At 39.4% G+C, this 18,134-nt stretch overlaps 2 protein-coding genes across 3 annotated transcripts in view; one reads left to right on the forward strand and one right to left on the reverse strand.

Annotated features, from left to right (window-relative positions):
• Positions 1 to 18,134, forward strand: part of drd2.L (dopamine receptor D2 L homeolog) — a 173,216-nt gene that overhangs the window by 111,003 nt on the left and 44,079 nt on the right. For both annotated transcript variants that reach the window (XM_041568349.1, NM_001101742.1), the window contains 1 exon segment: positions 17,756 to 17,865. In XM_041568349.1, coding sequence (XP_041424283.1) covers positions 17,756 to 17,865 — 110 coding nt within the window.
• Positions 5,719 to 13,364, reverse strand: LOC121395557 (syncytin-2-like). The gene is made up of 2 exons (XM_041569315.1): positions 7,232 to 13,364; positions 5,719 to 7,121 (listed from the first exon to the last, which is right to left on the reverse strand). The coding sequence occupies exons 1-2, from the start codon at positions 7,664 to 7,666 to the stop codon at positions 6,495 to 6,497; spliced, it is 1,062 nt and encodes a 353-aa protein (XP_041425249.1). The 5' UTR covers positions 7,667 to 13,364; the 3' UTR covers positions 5,719 to 6,494.

Raw genomic sequence — 18,134 nt, forward strand, 5'->3', positions numbered from 1 at the left:
AATCAGTTGTGTCTAAATGTCTTTCCATTTATCTTCTCGAGAAGGCAATCAATTTAAGGTTTGCAAAATAACTATTAAAGGCCCCAGTTTATTTTAGTCACTAAGGTTTTAACACATTTATATTGAATTAATGTTGTTAATGAATATTTTATATATCTAGGTTTATGATGATAAAAATGTAGATGAAAGGAAGAGGTCGACAAAAAAGGAACAGTAGTGAAAGAGATTTGACAAAGTAAAAAATAGAACTGCAGGAAATTAGAGACAAAAAATTCATCATCAATATTAGACTCCAGCATGACCTTCCTTTAGTGACAATATCTATTAAATTGTTAAAACTGTATTTATTACTAAAGCTGTGTTTCCTTGGGTATTGTAATCAGGCTATGGTTAGTAAAGATTTGTCAGTGTGAGCAGCATTGACTAATGTGAGCATACTAAATTCTTCCAAGTGACTATTACCATAATCATCATCATTATCTTCATCAATTTAATTCATGGCACCAGTATATTGGCAATTATACTTGGTTATATATAGACTCCAATTAAACTTCCAATTCAGGGTGCATAAAATAACCTTTTTTTAAAAAATAGGGAGTGATTAATATTTGAAGGGAAGAAGAAAATGAGATAATATGAGGAGAAAAGAAGTGATGGTCATAAGCAGAGCATAGTGTATATGACTAAGTATATGTTGTATTTTAGACGGAAAGATTTTTCTTGCCGAACGACCGATTGTAGCGAAGTCCGACCAATCCTTCGAAATTATCGTGCAGTTAGTGGGATTCGAACGATCATACATCTTACGATTTTTCGGCCGACATCTGTCAGAAAATTGATCGGCCAAGTTAAAAAAAAATTTACCGGTTCCAGTGCAATCTATCTATGTTTGCAGGCAGCTACCCTTTGTTTTTCTGGCAATATCGCCTGAAATGGTCTTTTTAGTTGATGGACAATTCGTACAATCGTATGATCGTTTCGAGATAATCGTGGTCTCACGATGACAATCAGATCTTCTAAAAATCTTTACATCTATGGCCAGCTTTAGATATGACCAGTAATTTTGATTCTGACTGCTGCTTCTCATAAAGAAAGTTGCTTTATTGCATTAGACTATTTCATGCATTATTTTCCCACTTAGCAAAGCTTTGGAACGGCATTTATTCTCAATGAAATTATAGTTCATAACCTCTGTATAACTTCTACTTACTGAAGTGGATGGAGTGCAGGCAAACTTGCTATTCCAGCACTTTGTTTACAAAATAATATCTGCAGCATTTCACCCTTCAAGATACATCACTCCAGAGTAAGGGCTGTGCATCATAACTGACCCCAGTATTCATTCAAATGAATGCATGTAAATATAAAATGCATGGGCTTAGCAAAGTCTATTTGAGATTATTCAGGAAATGATCATAGTTTTTATTGAAGTATATACAAATGTTAGATCAATATAATTAGAGGTACAAATGCATAATGAAACTGATGACTTTGTTGCATAATGTTAGTAATTGAATACAAGTAGCCGCAAGTACAACATTTTCTGATATTTTTGATGGGTGTAATTCTACATTTATTATAGTGACCACTGACCATTAATATGCCGTAATGTCTCCTATTATAATCTGGGGGGGGTGGAAAGGAAATAACAGTCAGCACACAGTTTGGTTCAAAATATCAGGGTGGGCACTTTCCTCTGGATCAAGGCATTTGAATACTACAATAAAGAAGCAATAGAGTTTTTAAAATTAAAACCAAATTTGATTTATATTCGTTTTCTCATCAATCTAATTCATCCAAGTTATAAAAACTCTGTTTTTTTGAATACATTTCGATTGGTCGAGTTTTGAATTTATGGGAGTTTTTAAAAACTCACATGAATTCAAAATTCGAAATTTTATAAATGTGCCTCCAAATGTTTATGAGGGTCTGAAACATATATAAAGTTTTATGTGTATCTTTGGTTTAAATAAAAGCATTTTTGTAAGGTTATAACAATATTGTTCCTGATGTCACTATGCCACAGCATATGTGCTTTGGCATCAAACTAAAAATAAAAGGATCACAAAGACCTGGTTCAACGCCTGATTGTAGGGATTATTCTGCTATTTAGTTCAGTATTGTCTGACATTCCCATTTTTTACTCCTGTCATTTTCCTGACTATTCTGCTCACTGTCTGTCCTGACCTGTGCCTAAAATTTGACTGTAGATCTGATTATCTCTTTTGATACCAGGTCTTGCTCCCTGGTCCTACCATCATTTCTGCTCTGACAAGTTTGACTTTGAAGATGTAAAAATATTCTTAAAATATGTAATCCTATAAAAAGACATACATTTTATGATATAATGGGACCGTGGTTTGACATTGATCAGAAAAAATGGCAGAAGACAAAGTGAAAAGTTTTGCTATTACTCTTGGTCTGTATATTGTATTATACATATAGACTAAAATTACAAAACATGCATAGGATCTATGTCACCACTGTGACAACAGTGCTTTGGCAATTACCTCTCCTGTGCTTCTAACCAAAAAGACTTACACTATTCTCATATTTCCTAGCATTATTTTTGGTTCATTATGTTTATTTATATATATATATTGTATATATATATATATATATATATATATATATATATATATATATATATATATATATATATATATATATATATATATATATATATATATATATATATATATATATATATATATATATATTGCACTAACTTAAGGTTTTTAAATATGACTTTTTGAATTTTTAATATGAAGTTTTGTGCAAATCTTCTTTAACAAGATAAAAGACTTTAGGAGGCATATTTATCAATGGTCAAATTTCTAATCCATGTGAGTTTTTTTATACTCCCTAAAATTCGAATGAATTCAAAATTCAACTTGGGGAAATTTATTAATAAAATCAAATTTTCCAAACTTGATGAATTTACACGACCTGAAAACTTGAACTGAATGCAATTTAAATTTGATCAAACTCGATTTGAGTTTTTTCTCTGAAAAAAACTTGATTGTCAGGAAAGCTGCAAACATCTTCAAATTGCTCCCTGGACCTCTCCCATTGACTTAAACAGTAATTCGGCAGGTTTTAGGTGGCAAATAGTTTAATTCATATTCTTAAAGGCCAGAGTATGATAAATCTCAAATTAGAATTTTTTAAAAAAACTCAAATCGATTTTGGATACATCCCAAGTCAATTTGACAGTTTTGACCATACAAAAGATTAAAAAATTTGAATTTGAATCTAGATAAATGAAAAATATAACTATAATATAGAGAAACATAGCAGAAATAGTTTTTTTATATGCACATAAATGAAACTGATTTGGAAAGTCCTATGTCTTTCAAGTGTGACAATACCAAGTTCGTACAGAGCCTGACTTGTATGGATCAATACCTCATGAGCACAGCAACAGAGACTGTGTGTTGTGATGGCTGTGACTGATGAGTCATCCCCTGGGGGTGGGGAGCTTTCTGCCAAGGAAGTCTGTCTGGTACTGTCTATGAGTTAAAAACTTATATGGAGAGCCAGGTATGGAATCCTGTGTTTTTAAAATAACCAGCCTAAGGGTGGCTAAACCTCTTCTATTACTATTTCTATTACTTTGAGAAGTTATTACCAAGTCTGCCATTTGAGTGAATTCCCACAATAAATAAATTGCATATTAATAGAGCTCACAAAATCAATACACAGCTTCATAGATACAAAAGGATCTTACATGTGTACCATGGCACTAAAGTGCAACAGTTCATTGCCACACATTTATAATTATGTCTCTGAGTAAGGTTAGATGATTCCAAGACAGAAGGGTTAGAGCATATGCTGCTGGTAAGCAAGTAGTTACTTATACTAAAGGCCATCAAATATATATATAGAGAGAGAGATTTCCTGCATACAGTAATTTTAGTTGAGAGATTTTTATTTATTTTTTCATTTAAGTCTTCAATCTTCTTTCAGAAAATCCCCAATCATTCCATTTTAAAATTCAATCCCTACAGCATTTCATAATCAAGAGATGTATGCTGGCAGTTCACAACTTATTTCAACTAAGCAGCTACATTCCTGCTTCCATGTAGTGGTATAAATTAAGTTCAGATTGCGCTATGCTATGAGATCCAGAGGCGTAAATGTGATATTTGCATAACAACATTGAACTTTTTAGTAAAATACAATACAAAAATTGTGTTTGGAAATACTGTAGTTAGATAGCTAGAATTAAATATGTAAATCATGATGTGTGAAGCCAGCACTATATATATATATATATATATAGTCCTAATAAACCTCCTCTATTATTTTCAAATCTTTTGTGTCGCTGCAACTCCTTGGTGTGCCGTCATTTTGCATTGCCTATTGGATTTTTCTAGACTGGCACCCACATTTACACCATATTGAAGGTGTGCGTCCATTACTCTCTCTCTCTCTCTATATATATATATATATATATATATATATATATATATATATATATATATATATATATATATATAGATATAGATATAGATATAGATATAGATATATATATAGATATATATATTGGCTAAAGAAGACTTGTACCCATTGTCAGCCTCTGTGGTGTATGTTGAAGTTTTTTAAACTAAATAGCTTGGACCAGAATGACAACTGTTACAAAAAAAATAGGAAAAAAAAGCTTGCATGTCCTTATAGCATTTTTTAATTAACAATATAACATATAGGAAACGTTTACAACTCAAGAGATTATTTTGCTTTTCTGCCTGAAAGAAGCATTTTAACAATGTAATAACTGTATACTCACAGTACATGTCCATATAAATGAAATACTACAAGGATGCATGATTTTGCAAGAATTATTGAATACGGACAGAAGAAATGGCATTAAAATGAAAATAATTTGCATCAAAACTAAAAGACCCATGATTGCTAAATCACATGGAACCTGCAAGAGCTGCTGTCACTCTGAAAATCCACGACCTGCTCTGTTTTTGCTCTAGGGGAAAAGAGACAATAACAAGTGGCATTTTTCACTATGAAACATCAGATGCACAGTGCTCAGCTACAAGAGACCTTTATTAGAAGTACTGCTTCTCTGACATTTTTTTCACCCTGCTGACATCCAGTAAGTTCCTCCATAATAGAATAACATGCTGGTGCAAGGCTTCTTTTTTTCTGTATTAAGAGTGCATACAAATCTTTGTACAGTTTGTTTGCTGTAGTGGTAACAGCCCATAAAATGTCTATTTCCCAGTGTCGGACTGGCCCACCGGGATACCTGGAAAACTCCCTATGGGCCCTCGTGCTTCTAAACATTTGACCTATTTCATGGTCATTCTCTATTTCTATGAGAACAAAAGGCTAAATAGATGGAATAATAGTTTATAGTGTTGTGGTAGACTACTGCTGTAGTAGAATTAAATGATCTTTTGCCTTAATGGACAATCGATCCGGAAACCTTGATGTATCGTGTGGTGATGTTGCGCAATCCCCCGGAAATAACGTCACAGCAGTCGTTCTTAGCTGGGGTCCAGTATTCTGCCTCCTTCTACAATGGCCAGTGGTTTATTATACACCAAGACAAAAGGTGGTCTTACAATATATCCAATCAATGAGCATGTTATGCTATGAATCAATTGGTGGAACCAGCACACAGACACATGTCCATAGAAGAGGGGGGGGGGGAAAGGTAGACTGCCCTAGGCAAACAAAAGACACCAGGACAAAAGGCACTTCCCCCGGTAATATACATATACACAGACACAGTGATCTTAGCATGGCTTGTACTGATCTTGTAAAAGTACACCTTTGTTCAGTGGTCCGTATTCCTCAACCCCACCCGGCGCCACACCCGACATGCTGCAGTCATGCCTGATGAACACAAATCGGATGGGAATCGGAATGATCGGGCGACTGTGCAAAGGTCGGTCGTAAAGACGCTTTTCCCGCATCGGTGGCGGCCATATGGCGAAATATAAGAAATTTCCACATCAGTCCCTCCTTTTTCACCATATGTCGTCACAGCAACGGCTTCCTAATGTTACAATCACTCCAACCAAAGCTTCTAAAGGGTACAGAAAGAAAAGGGAACATGCTACACTACAAATGCACTAACAAGAAGAACCGGCCTAATATTCTTGATCTTCTTTATATCTTGATCATGAGGTCCAGACTGGCCTTCAGGGAGGTGATGTCATCATACAAGGTTTCTGGTTATGTCTTCTTTGAGAAGAACAGCCCAAAAAAAGTCTCCAAGAAGGGTAGAAGTCGGTTCTTTTAGGGACAGTCCATAGTTTGTTAAAAAAAAGGTGGTGGTTCTTCCTGTGCTGATCTTCCTGAGGTAAAGGGTTCCGGATGCTTCAGGCGATGGCTCTTTATGGAATCATCACAAGGTCCTCTGCACGGCTCTTTGCAACTTGGTTCACCAAACAACAGGTCATTCTCGCCGTCACATAGAGGAGGAAAAGAAAGCAGAGCAGCATCAGGACATACACTTCAACTTCTTTAAGCTATGATCCAATAGAAAACAACATATCACCGAAGCCCCCTAAACCTTTAAAGGGGTTCCAACCCTCCTCTGCAATAGCGCATGCTTGTCCCTGTAACTCTTTCACCTTGTCAAGATGGGCCTGAACCTTGTCCCCAGTATTTTCCACCCAGGTACAGCAATCCTCCCCGATGAACTCACAGAAACCCCCCTTTGATGCTAAAAGATAGTCGAGAGCCATTTTCTCGTGAAGCATAAGGGTCTTCAGCTGTCGTTGTTCAGAAGAAATTTCTCTCATGGCTTCGACTGTCTCATTAAACATCTCGTCCATTATGATGGAAAAATTATTAAGCCGCTTCATAAGTTCTATACCCCATCCGGTCCATGCCGGAAACCATGCCCATGCACGGTTCCCTGCGGAGAATAGCTCTCTCCTGGTCCTTCTTCCCACACTCACCCTCCTCTGCACCATTAGGTCCTTGTGACCGTCGGCAATGTAGGAGGCAGGGACTAACCTGACTAAGGAGCATGACCCTCTAGTATTAGGGGGAACGACTCTATAGGCAGCCTGGCCGCACAAAAAGTAATAGGGCCCAGTTAATGAGACACAAAGGTCATTGGGGTTACGGTTACGGGCATTGCGCAACAACTGGATGGATAATGGGATTGCTGCACCCTCCTGAATGTCACACCCTCCCCCCCAGCAGACATAATCATGTCTGGTGGTTAGGTTGTTTTGTCGGGGATTCTATGGTCGATCTGGATGGTTATCCCAGATGGGCATTCGGTCCTCCCCAGGGACTTGGCTCCAAAACCAGAGCTGATATTAAAACAAATCCCGGACTGGCCTAATTGACCGGATACCCACACGGGTCTGCTAAGTCTAGTACCATAGGTGACATTACCATCTAAGAATGTCTGATTAAATTCTATGGACATATGGCGTTCCGCTGATCTACCTGAAGGACTAAACTTTCTCATGCCCACCTTGATGTCATAAAGGGCATGTACTGCCGCCATTGCCGGGATGCTCTGGCTCGGAGGGGGTTTGGAGCACACCCAGCAGTTGGACCTATTTGCTGTCTTTGCTAATTGTAAATGCATCTTGAACAGTAAATTCGGATGTGACTCCTCATAACAGTATCCAAAATACATTAAACAACAAGTGTATATAGAAACAATGCACCTGATCATTGCACTTGATAGTCCAGCAGCTTCTTGCAGTGGCTGGCGTGGATCCGCCCGTCACGGAGGTGGATGTTGTACTGCTTCTGTCTCGGGTTCCATGAGTTCAAGACAGTTGTGATTGTCTGTTGGTTCTGTCATGGTTGGGTTAGAGTCAGTCACAATCCCTTCGTCCCCCCCTCTTCTTCCGAGTCAGAATGGGTCGGGAGAAGAGATGCGGGATTGAGGATTGTACATCGTCTCAGTGTGAGGTTAGTAGGGGTAAGGAGAGTCCCTTCAGATTTGGTCAGACGTGCTGCTGAAAGATGTTTGGTTTGGACCTGGTTGAGAATTTCTTGGACAGAGTGTGGGATGAGAAAGGTTAGAGGGGAATCTAAAACTATGTCACCAACTTTCTGTAATAACACAGAAAGTATAGAGAGGACCCATTCTGAATAAAATATTAGGGATCCAATCTCTGCTGTAATTGATCAGACCTAGAAGGGCTCTCAACTGTCGGGCATTACGAGGTCGGGTGAAGTCTTTGAGAGTCTGTATCTGTTGTGTTATTAGGTGTTGGGTCCCTTTTGAGATACAGAGGCCTAGAAAAATAACCTTCTCCTTACAAAACTGCAATTTTTCCTTGCTAGCCTTATTCCCAGTGGATGCCAGATGGTTCAGTAGCGAGATAGTGTGTCTATAGCATGAATCCTTCTCCGGGCAACAAACTAATAGATCGCCCACATATTGTAACAGTGCGACCTCTGGATCCTCTGGCACCCACTAGTCTAATACCACCTTTAGCTTACAACTATATTCCGATGGGCTAGTTATGGACCCCTGTGGTAACCGGGTCCATGTCAGCTGTCTACCCTGGAACGAAAAAGCAAAGATGTATTGACACTGTGGATCTAGGGGAACAGAAAAGAAGGCATTAGACAAGTTGATAACACTAAAGTACGAAGCTTTATGAGGAATGGATGCAAGTAATGTGTGAGGATTAGGCTCTAACGAGGCATCACTGACTATGATTTTGTTATCATGGACCAGTCGGTAAGTGACTTCCTGACCCTTGGCTGATTTTTTTTTTTTTTGCCACTGGAAATAAATGTGTATTACAGGGTGATTGTGTTGGGGTTAAGACCTCGATTTGGAGATATCTATCAATCTGGATCTTGAGACTGTCCATCTGCGCTATACTCAGAGGATACTGTGGCAATTTTGGTAGCACGCAACCGGGGGCAATCCGTATAGTGGCTGGAGGTACTGGCAGCAAGCCGACATCATTTTTGTCAACCGCTCAAACCTTAGGGTCTATCTCAGCTAGTACATCCAGGGACAAATTTGTACCAGGTTCTCCAGTATACGGGACTGCCACCACTGCACACAGCAACTCGTCTGTGAGTGCACTAGTTACCACAACACCCTCTGGGGTATAAGTGATGTTGGCCTGAATCTCCGACAGAATGTCTGCTCCCAATAGGTTGATAGGGACATCATCTGAAACTAATAGAGATCTGACTGCTTCGGTGTGTTGACCTAACCTGCAGTACAATGGTTTCGTCTCCCTAAGAGTCACTGGATGACCTGTAAGCCCAATGGTGGGGGTTGTGTTGCCAGAGAGTGGAATCCTGCCTTTTAGATCTTGTGTTTTTAGAACAGTCCTGGCTGCGCCGGTGTCGATGAGGCAGGACAGAGGATATGGCAATTCCTCAAGAAATAGATGGAAATGGGCCGACACCGGTTTGCCTTTCCCCTAGTGGGTGAAGCTATGGGACTGTGTAGCAGCTCCGAAGGTTTTAACTGTTTCAGGGTCTGGTATGAAATGGTAGGTTCCCGGGGGGCCCTCCGTACTACGGTAAGATTTCCCCGGGTTTGGGTTATGTGCATGAGGCCGGTCAGGAACAACTTTATAAGGACTAGGAGAATTTTGTTCTTTCTTGTCCTCATTTTCTGGACAGTGGCGCGCTAAATGTCCTTTTTGATAGCAATTAAAACAAGTTATATTAGTACGTTTGGTGAGTTTCTTTTTCCTAGTATAGGGAAGGTGGTCCTGGGCTATTAGCTCAAGAGCTGCCATGATTTTGGCCGACTTGGCATGCAGGTCCAGTTCTATGGCCTGGATTGTTGCCATAAGGGAGTGGAAACTCATAGAATGGGCCTCTGGTCGTGCAACCATTAGCCTATCTCTCAGCTTAGGCACCAATCCAGCCAGAAATTTAGCCTTTAACATTAGATGGATGGGCGATACTGACTGGGTGTTCTCTGGGGTATCTGGACCTGGCTCAAACCCTGCATCTGTTACCCCTTGTTTTAACCTCTGCCAATAGACCGAGGCATCCTCATCTGGGCCCTGGATCGCTGTCATAAACTGGAATGGGGACACAACACTATACATAGTGGGTATTTTGTCTGTCAGTTGCTTACAGAATTCCTTGCCCCCCCGTAGCGCCTGTAATCCCCCTCAGGGCCCTGTTGGAAGTCATCCCTTTCCAAGGCCTCTATGCATTCTAATTTGGATTTGTCTATTATAGAGATACCTCTGGCTTCACATAAGGTGACCAAATCGGATTTTCCAAGGCGGCAGTAATCCGTTTTGTCAGAGGCATCTTTTGCGGATTCCGGATGTGGGGATGGTGATGGAGACAGATGAGCTGAGGCTGTTGAGATGACGTGTGTTGCTAGCAAATTTAAACCTGTTTGCAGCTCTGTCTCGTCCTTATCATTATTGCTTTCTGCAGTTCTGGCTGGAAGGAAGTACATGATTATGTTTGACCTTACTGTCTGAGACTTTTGAATGCCCTGCTGCTAAGGCTTGGTAGATTCCTGTAACCACAAATTGGCCTTCTCTAAAGACCCATGTGTTTGGAGTCTGGAGTGGAACTCACGGACGAACCTTTCCCAGATCCAGACCTCAAACGTCCCCTCCTTAGGGATGGACCATTCTAAACCTGAAGACCATTTGTGCCAATCTTTGAGGGGCTTAACAGTCCCTCCTCCATATGTGGATTTCATGTGCTGCTGAGCCGTCCTGAACTCAGAAGTGGTACCCTTCTGTTCCCTAGATTTCCCTACACCAATACTCGAGTCTCGAGCTTTTTCCAAGTAGATGTGTCCACCTACAGTGTCTACGTCCACCGCGCAGACCGCCGTCGATCCTTACCTGTTCGTCCTCTGAGTAGCTCTAGGGCTTCAAATACGAACCACGGACATTATCCACCGTAGCCCACTCAGAGAGAAGGATCAGCGGCCGAGGGATCCGGACAGGTACGAACCACGGACACCTTCCTTATCCCTCGTGCTAAATTGGCTCAAAACAGTGCCCTGACTGCAGGATAAGAGTCCCCAATGCCTGGAGTGTTGACAGCAAGTGAGAGGGAGCGACAGGAAGTTAGAACAAGGGAGATATAGTTGAACCTTCCTAGGGATTCCGGTACGAACCACGGACACCTGGTCGCCCCAGTCAGGCCAATAGGTTTTGAGAGAAAGTGTCTAGAAAAACAGATAGAAACAGAGAAACCCCTCGCCAGTTCACCTCCCCAAGTTCCGTCCCCCAAGCTTCCGGTACGAACCGCGGACACCTGGTCACTCAGTGACGAAAAGTCAAGAAAGCGAACAAGAAAGGGAACAGTCCTCAATAATTTCCCCACAAACTCCACCCCCGGGCTTTGGTACGAACCACGGACACCTTCCACCCTTAGGATGGACCTCGAGGGGAAGAGAAAAGAGAACAAAGCTCACGCGACAATTGATGAACCCGAGTAGGCTTGGCCCACTTTTTCTCCTCACAAAAAGCTAACCAGTTCACTGTTTTTTCGCCCTATACAGTCCGACTTCGCAGCACAGTCCTTATGGACATAATTAACAGGAATTTCCTTCCCAGCAGCAACTTTCATAAGCAGACAGCAGCTATCCTACACTACCAGACTTCCAATGACGGAAAAGATGTCTTCCAACCAAACCTACAGAGAATGTGTTGGTTTGAGAATAGATTAAAACAGAAAAGAGGGCTAGCCAAAAGCAAGGCAAAGAGTTAGTGTGGTAGTTATAGACAGAGAGAGAGAGTGGGTAAGCAAAAGTGTTTTAAAAGAGAGAAATGGAGAAAAGTGAGAGAGATGGGGAGAATAAAGGACAGAAGGAAGGATAAAGAGAGGAAAATAAAGAGAGAAAGAGCAGGAAAACAAGGAGTATAAAAAGAGAAACAGCTAGTTAACATATAGCCTTATGTTGTAAACCATGCAACACTCTTCCTTCACTCACACAAAAGGACAATTACAATTACAACACCATGTGATGGTCTCTTCCTTAGGAAAACCCCCTATCCTGGAGGAAGTAGGAGTCAATAGACTGCAGGGAACAGCAGAGAGGTATAACAAAAATGTAAAAAATGTTCCAAAAAGTTCAAAGAGAACTTTGCTGTTATGAAATGTAAAGATGAAAATCTATTATATACAATAGAACAACTGTTAGGGTTATATGCAGGGGATGTGCCTCCCACCAATAGCCCAATATACCTTTTCAAAAACTAAGACAACATGGCCGCTGGCACATGTGCTTAAAGACAAAGACAAAATGGCCACTGGCACATGTGCTATTTCAAAATGGCGTAGGCTCCCCCTGCTCAGCGCTCAGCAAGGGCTAGAAACTTGGTTTGTAATTCAGATTGGTCGGATTGTTACCCAACCTCCAATATTGAAACTTGTAATAATAAAAGCAATACAATCCTCCCAAACAAAAGATTTTCTCAAGGATGAAACCTATAGAGTCGCAATTTTAAAACAAACACCACTTAGTAGAGAGACAGAAAAACAAACACAAATGAAAAAAACAATGATTCTAAATCCCCTCTAGATACTGTTGGCCATATCTGCCTGCTACAAGATTATCCTACAACCACCCGGCATACACAGAAACTCCCTCCACTGGTCTGAATCACTCACAGATCCTCCAGCAGGGGCAATAACAGTCCCTTATGGTTAAAAAATAAACGAATAAACCCCACAGCAGTTATGCAGATATACCCCAACCAGTACCTGGGCAGTTAATACTGAAAAACACCACACATACACCCAAAAGGTTCTTTTGGTAGATTTTTACCTGATTCCAGCAGCCTAGAGACCACAAATCAATTTGCAGACAGCAAAAACTTTCTCAAATATGAGAGTATCAAAACAAAAAGGTCTTACCTCAATGCCGGCCTTTTTGCTGCCCGAAATAAAATATGGCTCCTTTTAATTCTGCTGAAATTAAGGGAAAAATTGAACCACCTGCATTGACTCGCCATCTGTTGTGGTAGACTACTGCTGTAGTAGAATTAAATGATCTTTTGCCTTAATGGACAATCGATCCGGAAACCCAACAGTATCTAGTTATGTCACTGACTCTTTCCCCCCCTATGCTGAACTACATCTCCCAGCCAATGAGCTAACCTGAAGCCCAGGGACCATGCTAGAGTGCAAACACAAGGCCCTGGCCTGTTTGGAAATGTCCCACCAGTTGTATCAGTGGCAGAACAAGGAGATTTATACAGTGATTATTGCTGGAGCGGTTGTACTGGCAGATACATTAGACAGCTTTAAGAAAGATTTTTTTTTAACAAGGGAGAAAATCCAAGGCTACAGATATTATGATTCAGTATAAGGTTGATCCAGAGACTGTTCCAAATGCAATTTAAGTGCTGGGAAGGAGCCAGAGCCATATTGGTACAAATAAACTGGAGAGAAATAAAAAAAAAAAATAAAAAAAAAAAAAATCTGTTGTGGTAGACTACTGCTGTAGTAGAATTAAATGATCTTTTGCCTTAATGGACAATCGATTCGGAAACCTTGATGTATCGTGTGGTGATGTTGCGCAATCCCCCGGAAATAACGTCACAGCAGTCGTTCTTAGCTGGGGTCCAGTATTCTGCCTCCTTCTACAATGGCCAGTGGTTTATTATACACCAAGACAAAAGGTGGTCTTACAATATATCCAATCAATGAGCATGTTATGCTATGAATCAATTGGTGGAACCAGCACACAGACACATGTCCATAGAAGAGGGGGGGGAAAGGTAGACTGCCCTAGGCAAACAAAAGACACCAGGACAAAAGGCACTTCCCCCGGTAATATACAGTACATATACACAGACACAGTGATCTTAGCATGGCTTGTACTGATCTTGTAAAAGTACACCTTTGTTCAGTGGTCCGTATTCCTCAACCCCACCCGGCGCCACACCCGACATGCTGCAGTCATGCCTGATGAACACAAATCGGATGGGAATCGGAATGATCGGGCGACTGTGCAAAGGTCGGTCGTAAAGACGCTTTTCCCGCATCGGTGGCGGCCATATGGCGAAATATAAGAAATTTCCACATCAATAGTATGTAAAGAAGAGACTAGGAGAATAGAGGTTGAGTGAGGACAGGAAGAATAATAGTACTGAGAGTGGGCCCCTGGTCTAGGGTTTTTTGGTGGGCCCCTGGTCTACGGTTTTTGGGTGGGCCCCTGGTGTCCCAGTCCGACACTGCTATTTCCTAATATCCTGGGTCATGTTTAGACAATGATGGAACAAAGTGACTGAATGGCTGGATTTCATCATTTTATTCTTATGTAGTCAAATTACTAGCGCTAGTGCTTTACCCCACGTGGAGTTCTGTAGCTACTGTCTGCTCTAAAGTAGTGTATCCACTTTAAGGTGACTTTTTATAACTGTGATTTAATCCTCCTCCTGTAAATGACTAAACTGGTGGCAGGTGGATATGTGTAAGTGACTGTTAACTAGAAATTAGCTAAACCTGCACAGAATTTTTAGGCAGTGCAACATTTTTTATTAATGTGGTCTAATGGCAGGAATATAGGTTATTTTTATATTTCCCAGTGCTGTAAAATAAATGTGTGTATACAAAGAACATACAGAATTACAAACATAAAACACTCATTATTACTTACATAGTACCAGTAAATGATCCAAAGGTAAGGAAGGCCCTGTGCAAAAGAGCTTACAATCTAAAAGGGAAAGGAATTAAATCACAATATGTGGGTATGGGCAATGTGAGATATGTAGCACATGGAATTGCATTTGGTAGCTAAGCAAAATGAGGGTAGGCTTCTCTAAATTAGTGTGTTTAAGAGATCTTTTGAAAGCAGAAAGGTTGTAAGAAAGTTGGAGAGACGGTGGAAGACCAGAGGAGGGGTGCAGCCCTTGCAAGTACGATGGGCTGAAAACTCTGGTATCTCAAAACTCTCATGGTCCTGTATAAGTCAATGGGGAAGGTCCCAGTGTCTGTGCTGCTGTCTATACCAATATCTGATGATTTTGTGGATTTAGACCTAAAGCCCCAAAAGTCCGAAAAGTTTGTGGTTTGTGCTGGAAAAATCTGTAAAATTCAGAGTTTTTGGGCAAACGTTCCGAACCTTTTTTTTCTGGCTTTTTTAGTGATGAATAAGGTCCATTCGGGAATTCGGAGTTCCTCTTTTGTATCTTAGAAATACTGAGATAAATTCAGACCTTGATAAAAAAAAAACCTTGATGTCCTGCACTCCCAGTTAAAGTGGGATTGTATGTGTTTGTATTCATAATCCGTTATAATATACAGCTGTACTACTCTCTATTACTTTTGGATATCCAACAACAGCTTGGATGGTTGTTTCTATAAAATGTGAACTATAAAGCTCTATTTATTTTGCTGGGGTTTTTTTGAGGTAGGGAATATTATCAATGCTTTCTTGGTATCACAGGCTTAGCTACTAGTCATTAGAAGGTGTATGCATACTTAGAATAAGAAGCAATTTATTTATTAGCCCATTATTAGTTCATCCAACTTAACTCATGCGTCAGACTCTCATATTTGCATTTTGGCTCTTTGGTGACTATAGAATAAAAACAATTATTTTTGCCTCTTTCATTTCCTGCAGCTTCCGATTCACAATCCATGCATCACAACTAAATCTTTGAATTAAAAAAAATAGTTTTAATTGTAAAAAGGTGTAATTTTAGTGAAGAGAAAGTAACATTTCTGAGATGCACCCGGGATGAAATAACTACACAAATTACTTGCAGCCCTATAAGCAATACTGTAGAATAAACCCCATGAAATGCAGCTTTGCTCCATCAGTCCTGCAGGATATTTCAGATCAACCCTCTCAGCCATCTACCTTACTTTAAGCCCAATGGCTCTCCCCCATTGCTCTCTTCCTCGTGATCCGCATATAAATTGATCTCAGCATATTAAATCCACTCATTTACCTTGATTAAAAAAACCTGTAAACCAGAAATACTGGAAAATTTACACAAACTGGGACTTGTAGAATAAAGACCTGACAGACTTACACACCAGTTGTAGAATATTTCATTCACCCCAAGCATTCTGACTTTTTCCGCACAAATTCATGCAGTCTGGGTTGAACTGCATTTGATTAGGCAGAAGAATCTATACAATGGACAGTGCACAATTAAGTGTCAACACAACAACAAACCCATACCATACCCTCTTATAAGGGAATGTAATATAGGTTGCTAACAAATAAATATTCACATTGAGAACAATTTAGCCTTTGTGCAAACATTTTGCAAACTCTTTTCCCCTCATTCCACAGTAGGATAGCGTTTGCAAATGTTATAGTTTGCGCAGCGCACAGTGTATGTATGTATCTTCCTACTGTAAAAGTTGCTATGTTTGCTCCAAAATTTTTTCGCTACAATGAACATTCACAAAGCTACAAAAGTCTAATGAATAATATTACCTCGGAACATGCAAAATTGTATTCTTATTTGTGCACAAAATTTTTTTTAAAATTGCAAAGTATCACCATTTACCATAACGGAGCATAACCAATGCTTACGTGTTTAAATGATTCAAACCAAAGTTTGTTGCAATTCAGTAACAGCTTAAAGTTCATGCTCTACAACCTTATACTATCGATAGAACATTTTTCTGGTTTGCTACCTTTTTGCTGTGTTTATTTGCCTCAGGAAAATATTTGGTTCTCCTGCCATTTACTGTCATCTGCAGCAAGTGTCTCTGCTTGAAAACAAACCAACACAGATTTACTTTCATGTGAGACTTTTCCTTAGGCTACTATTAGCCATTATAAGAAAACTCCTCCTTGAGCGAGAACTTTTGTTTCACCAATATTTTATTTATACAAAATAGATATTTTATTGAATGCTGGAAAATATTCTACAGATTTGCCAAAGTTTATAAGCCACCTCACGTTAGTTTATGTGGTCCTACAGTATATATCACAAATTTGCCTTGATTTTATGTTTTGTACATCAAAGACAAAGTAGTCATTATTCAGTAATTAAAGCCGAATTTATGATTAGCTTCCAAAGGACATATTTGAGTATCTTGGATATAATGATTTGATGAAATCCCAGCATTGCAAATTAAGATTCTCTCTATAATTATAATATGTATACATTACCAATAAACTCAAGTATCTAAGTTAAATTGAAATGCAGAAATGAATTTACTGAATGTGTAATAGTCATGCTGAAATCAAGCTAACAATTAACAAACCACTTGTTTAAATGCAAAATACAAAAGGCTTTGTAAAACAATATGTGGCTATTTTATCTGTATTCCATAAAGCTATACAACACATTATCATGTTTCATTAAGGTACTTTTTTCCATCCTTAGATTTAACCTCAAAGATTGCATATTGGGATTGCTTGGAGATTGCGTAGCCTAGTTGTGTCATGTAGCGTTGATGTCTAGGGAGATATATTAATAGGAAGAGGTTAGGGTATTGGTCACTGGTGGGTTGTGCATAGAAAATGAATGTAAGGAACTAAAGAAATCAGGAATACTTGCCTCAAAATGATTGTTTTACTGGTCTTGCAAAAATTCAGTTGCCTGTAGTTAGAGATGCATTTTAAAACTATTTTCCTGTGGTTCATCATAATATGTTGCTAACATTCTTTAACTACAGTTTGTACAGTTTGTTGTGTTTCATCAAGGCACTGAATATTATATCATTCATCTCTTTTATCACTCCTATAAAGATATTGTACAGTATATGCTTCCAACTGGTTTCCTAGTTCAGAACATCTCTAAAAGTTAATTCTCTTTTATCAAATACACATCTACGCTATTGATTTTCTGTTCTAACGGCTCTTTCTACTTCCTAGGTGGTTGGCGAATGGAGGTTTAGTCGGATCCACTGTGATATCTTTGTCACCCTTGATGTTATGATGTGTACAGCAAGTATACTTAATCTATGTGCCATCAGCATCGACAGGTAAGAGGCACCACAATAGGCCAAACTTTACTTTTCTGACACAGGTGGCTTTTAACTTTATGTTCACCTCATCCATATAAACATCTATTCTCTGAATATGCTTTGGGAATTCATGCCAAGTCTATTCATATTCTGTCTAGAGTTGATAACAGCTAGCATTCATTTCTATTTCTTTTTTTTTGTAATCAAAGACATTCATTTCTATTTCTATTTCTATTCAAGTAGTAGATCAAATATGTTTTTGAGAAAACATTAAAACAGATTAGGCT

This window comes from Xenopus laevis, chromosome 7L, assembly GCF_017654675.1.
Source record: "Xenopus laevis strain J_2021 chromosome 7L, Xenopus_laevis_v10.1, whole genome shotgun sequence".
In the NCBI taxonomy this organism is placed as follows: domain Eukaryota; kingdom Metazoa; phylum Chordata; class Amphibia; order Anura; family Pipidae; genus Xenopus; species Xenopus laevis.

What these genes read in the sequence shown, in the direction of transcription:
- LOC121395557 (XM_041569315.1), bottom strand. Translation starts at nt 7,666, where the DNA reads ATGATCAGGTGCATTGTTTCTATATACACTTGTTGTTTAATGTATTTT. An exon ending in CATCTGGGATAACCATCCAG is followed by an intron (nt 7,122 to 7,231) that starts ATCGACCATAGA and finishes TTATCCATCCAG; the next exon opens with TTGTTGCGCAATGCCCGTAA.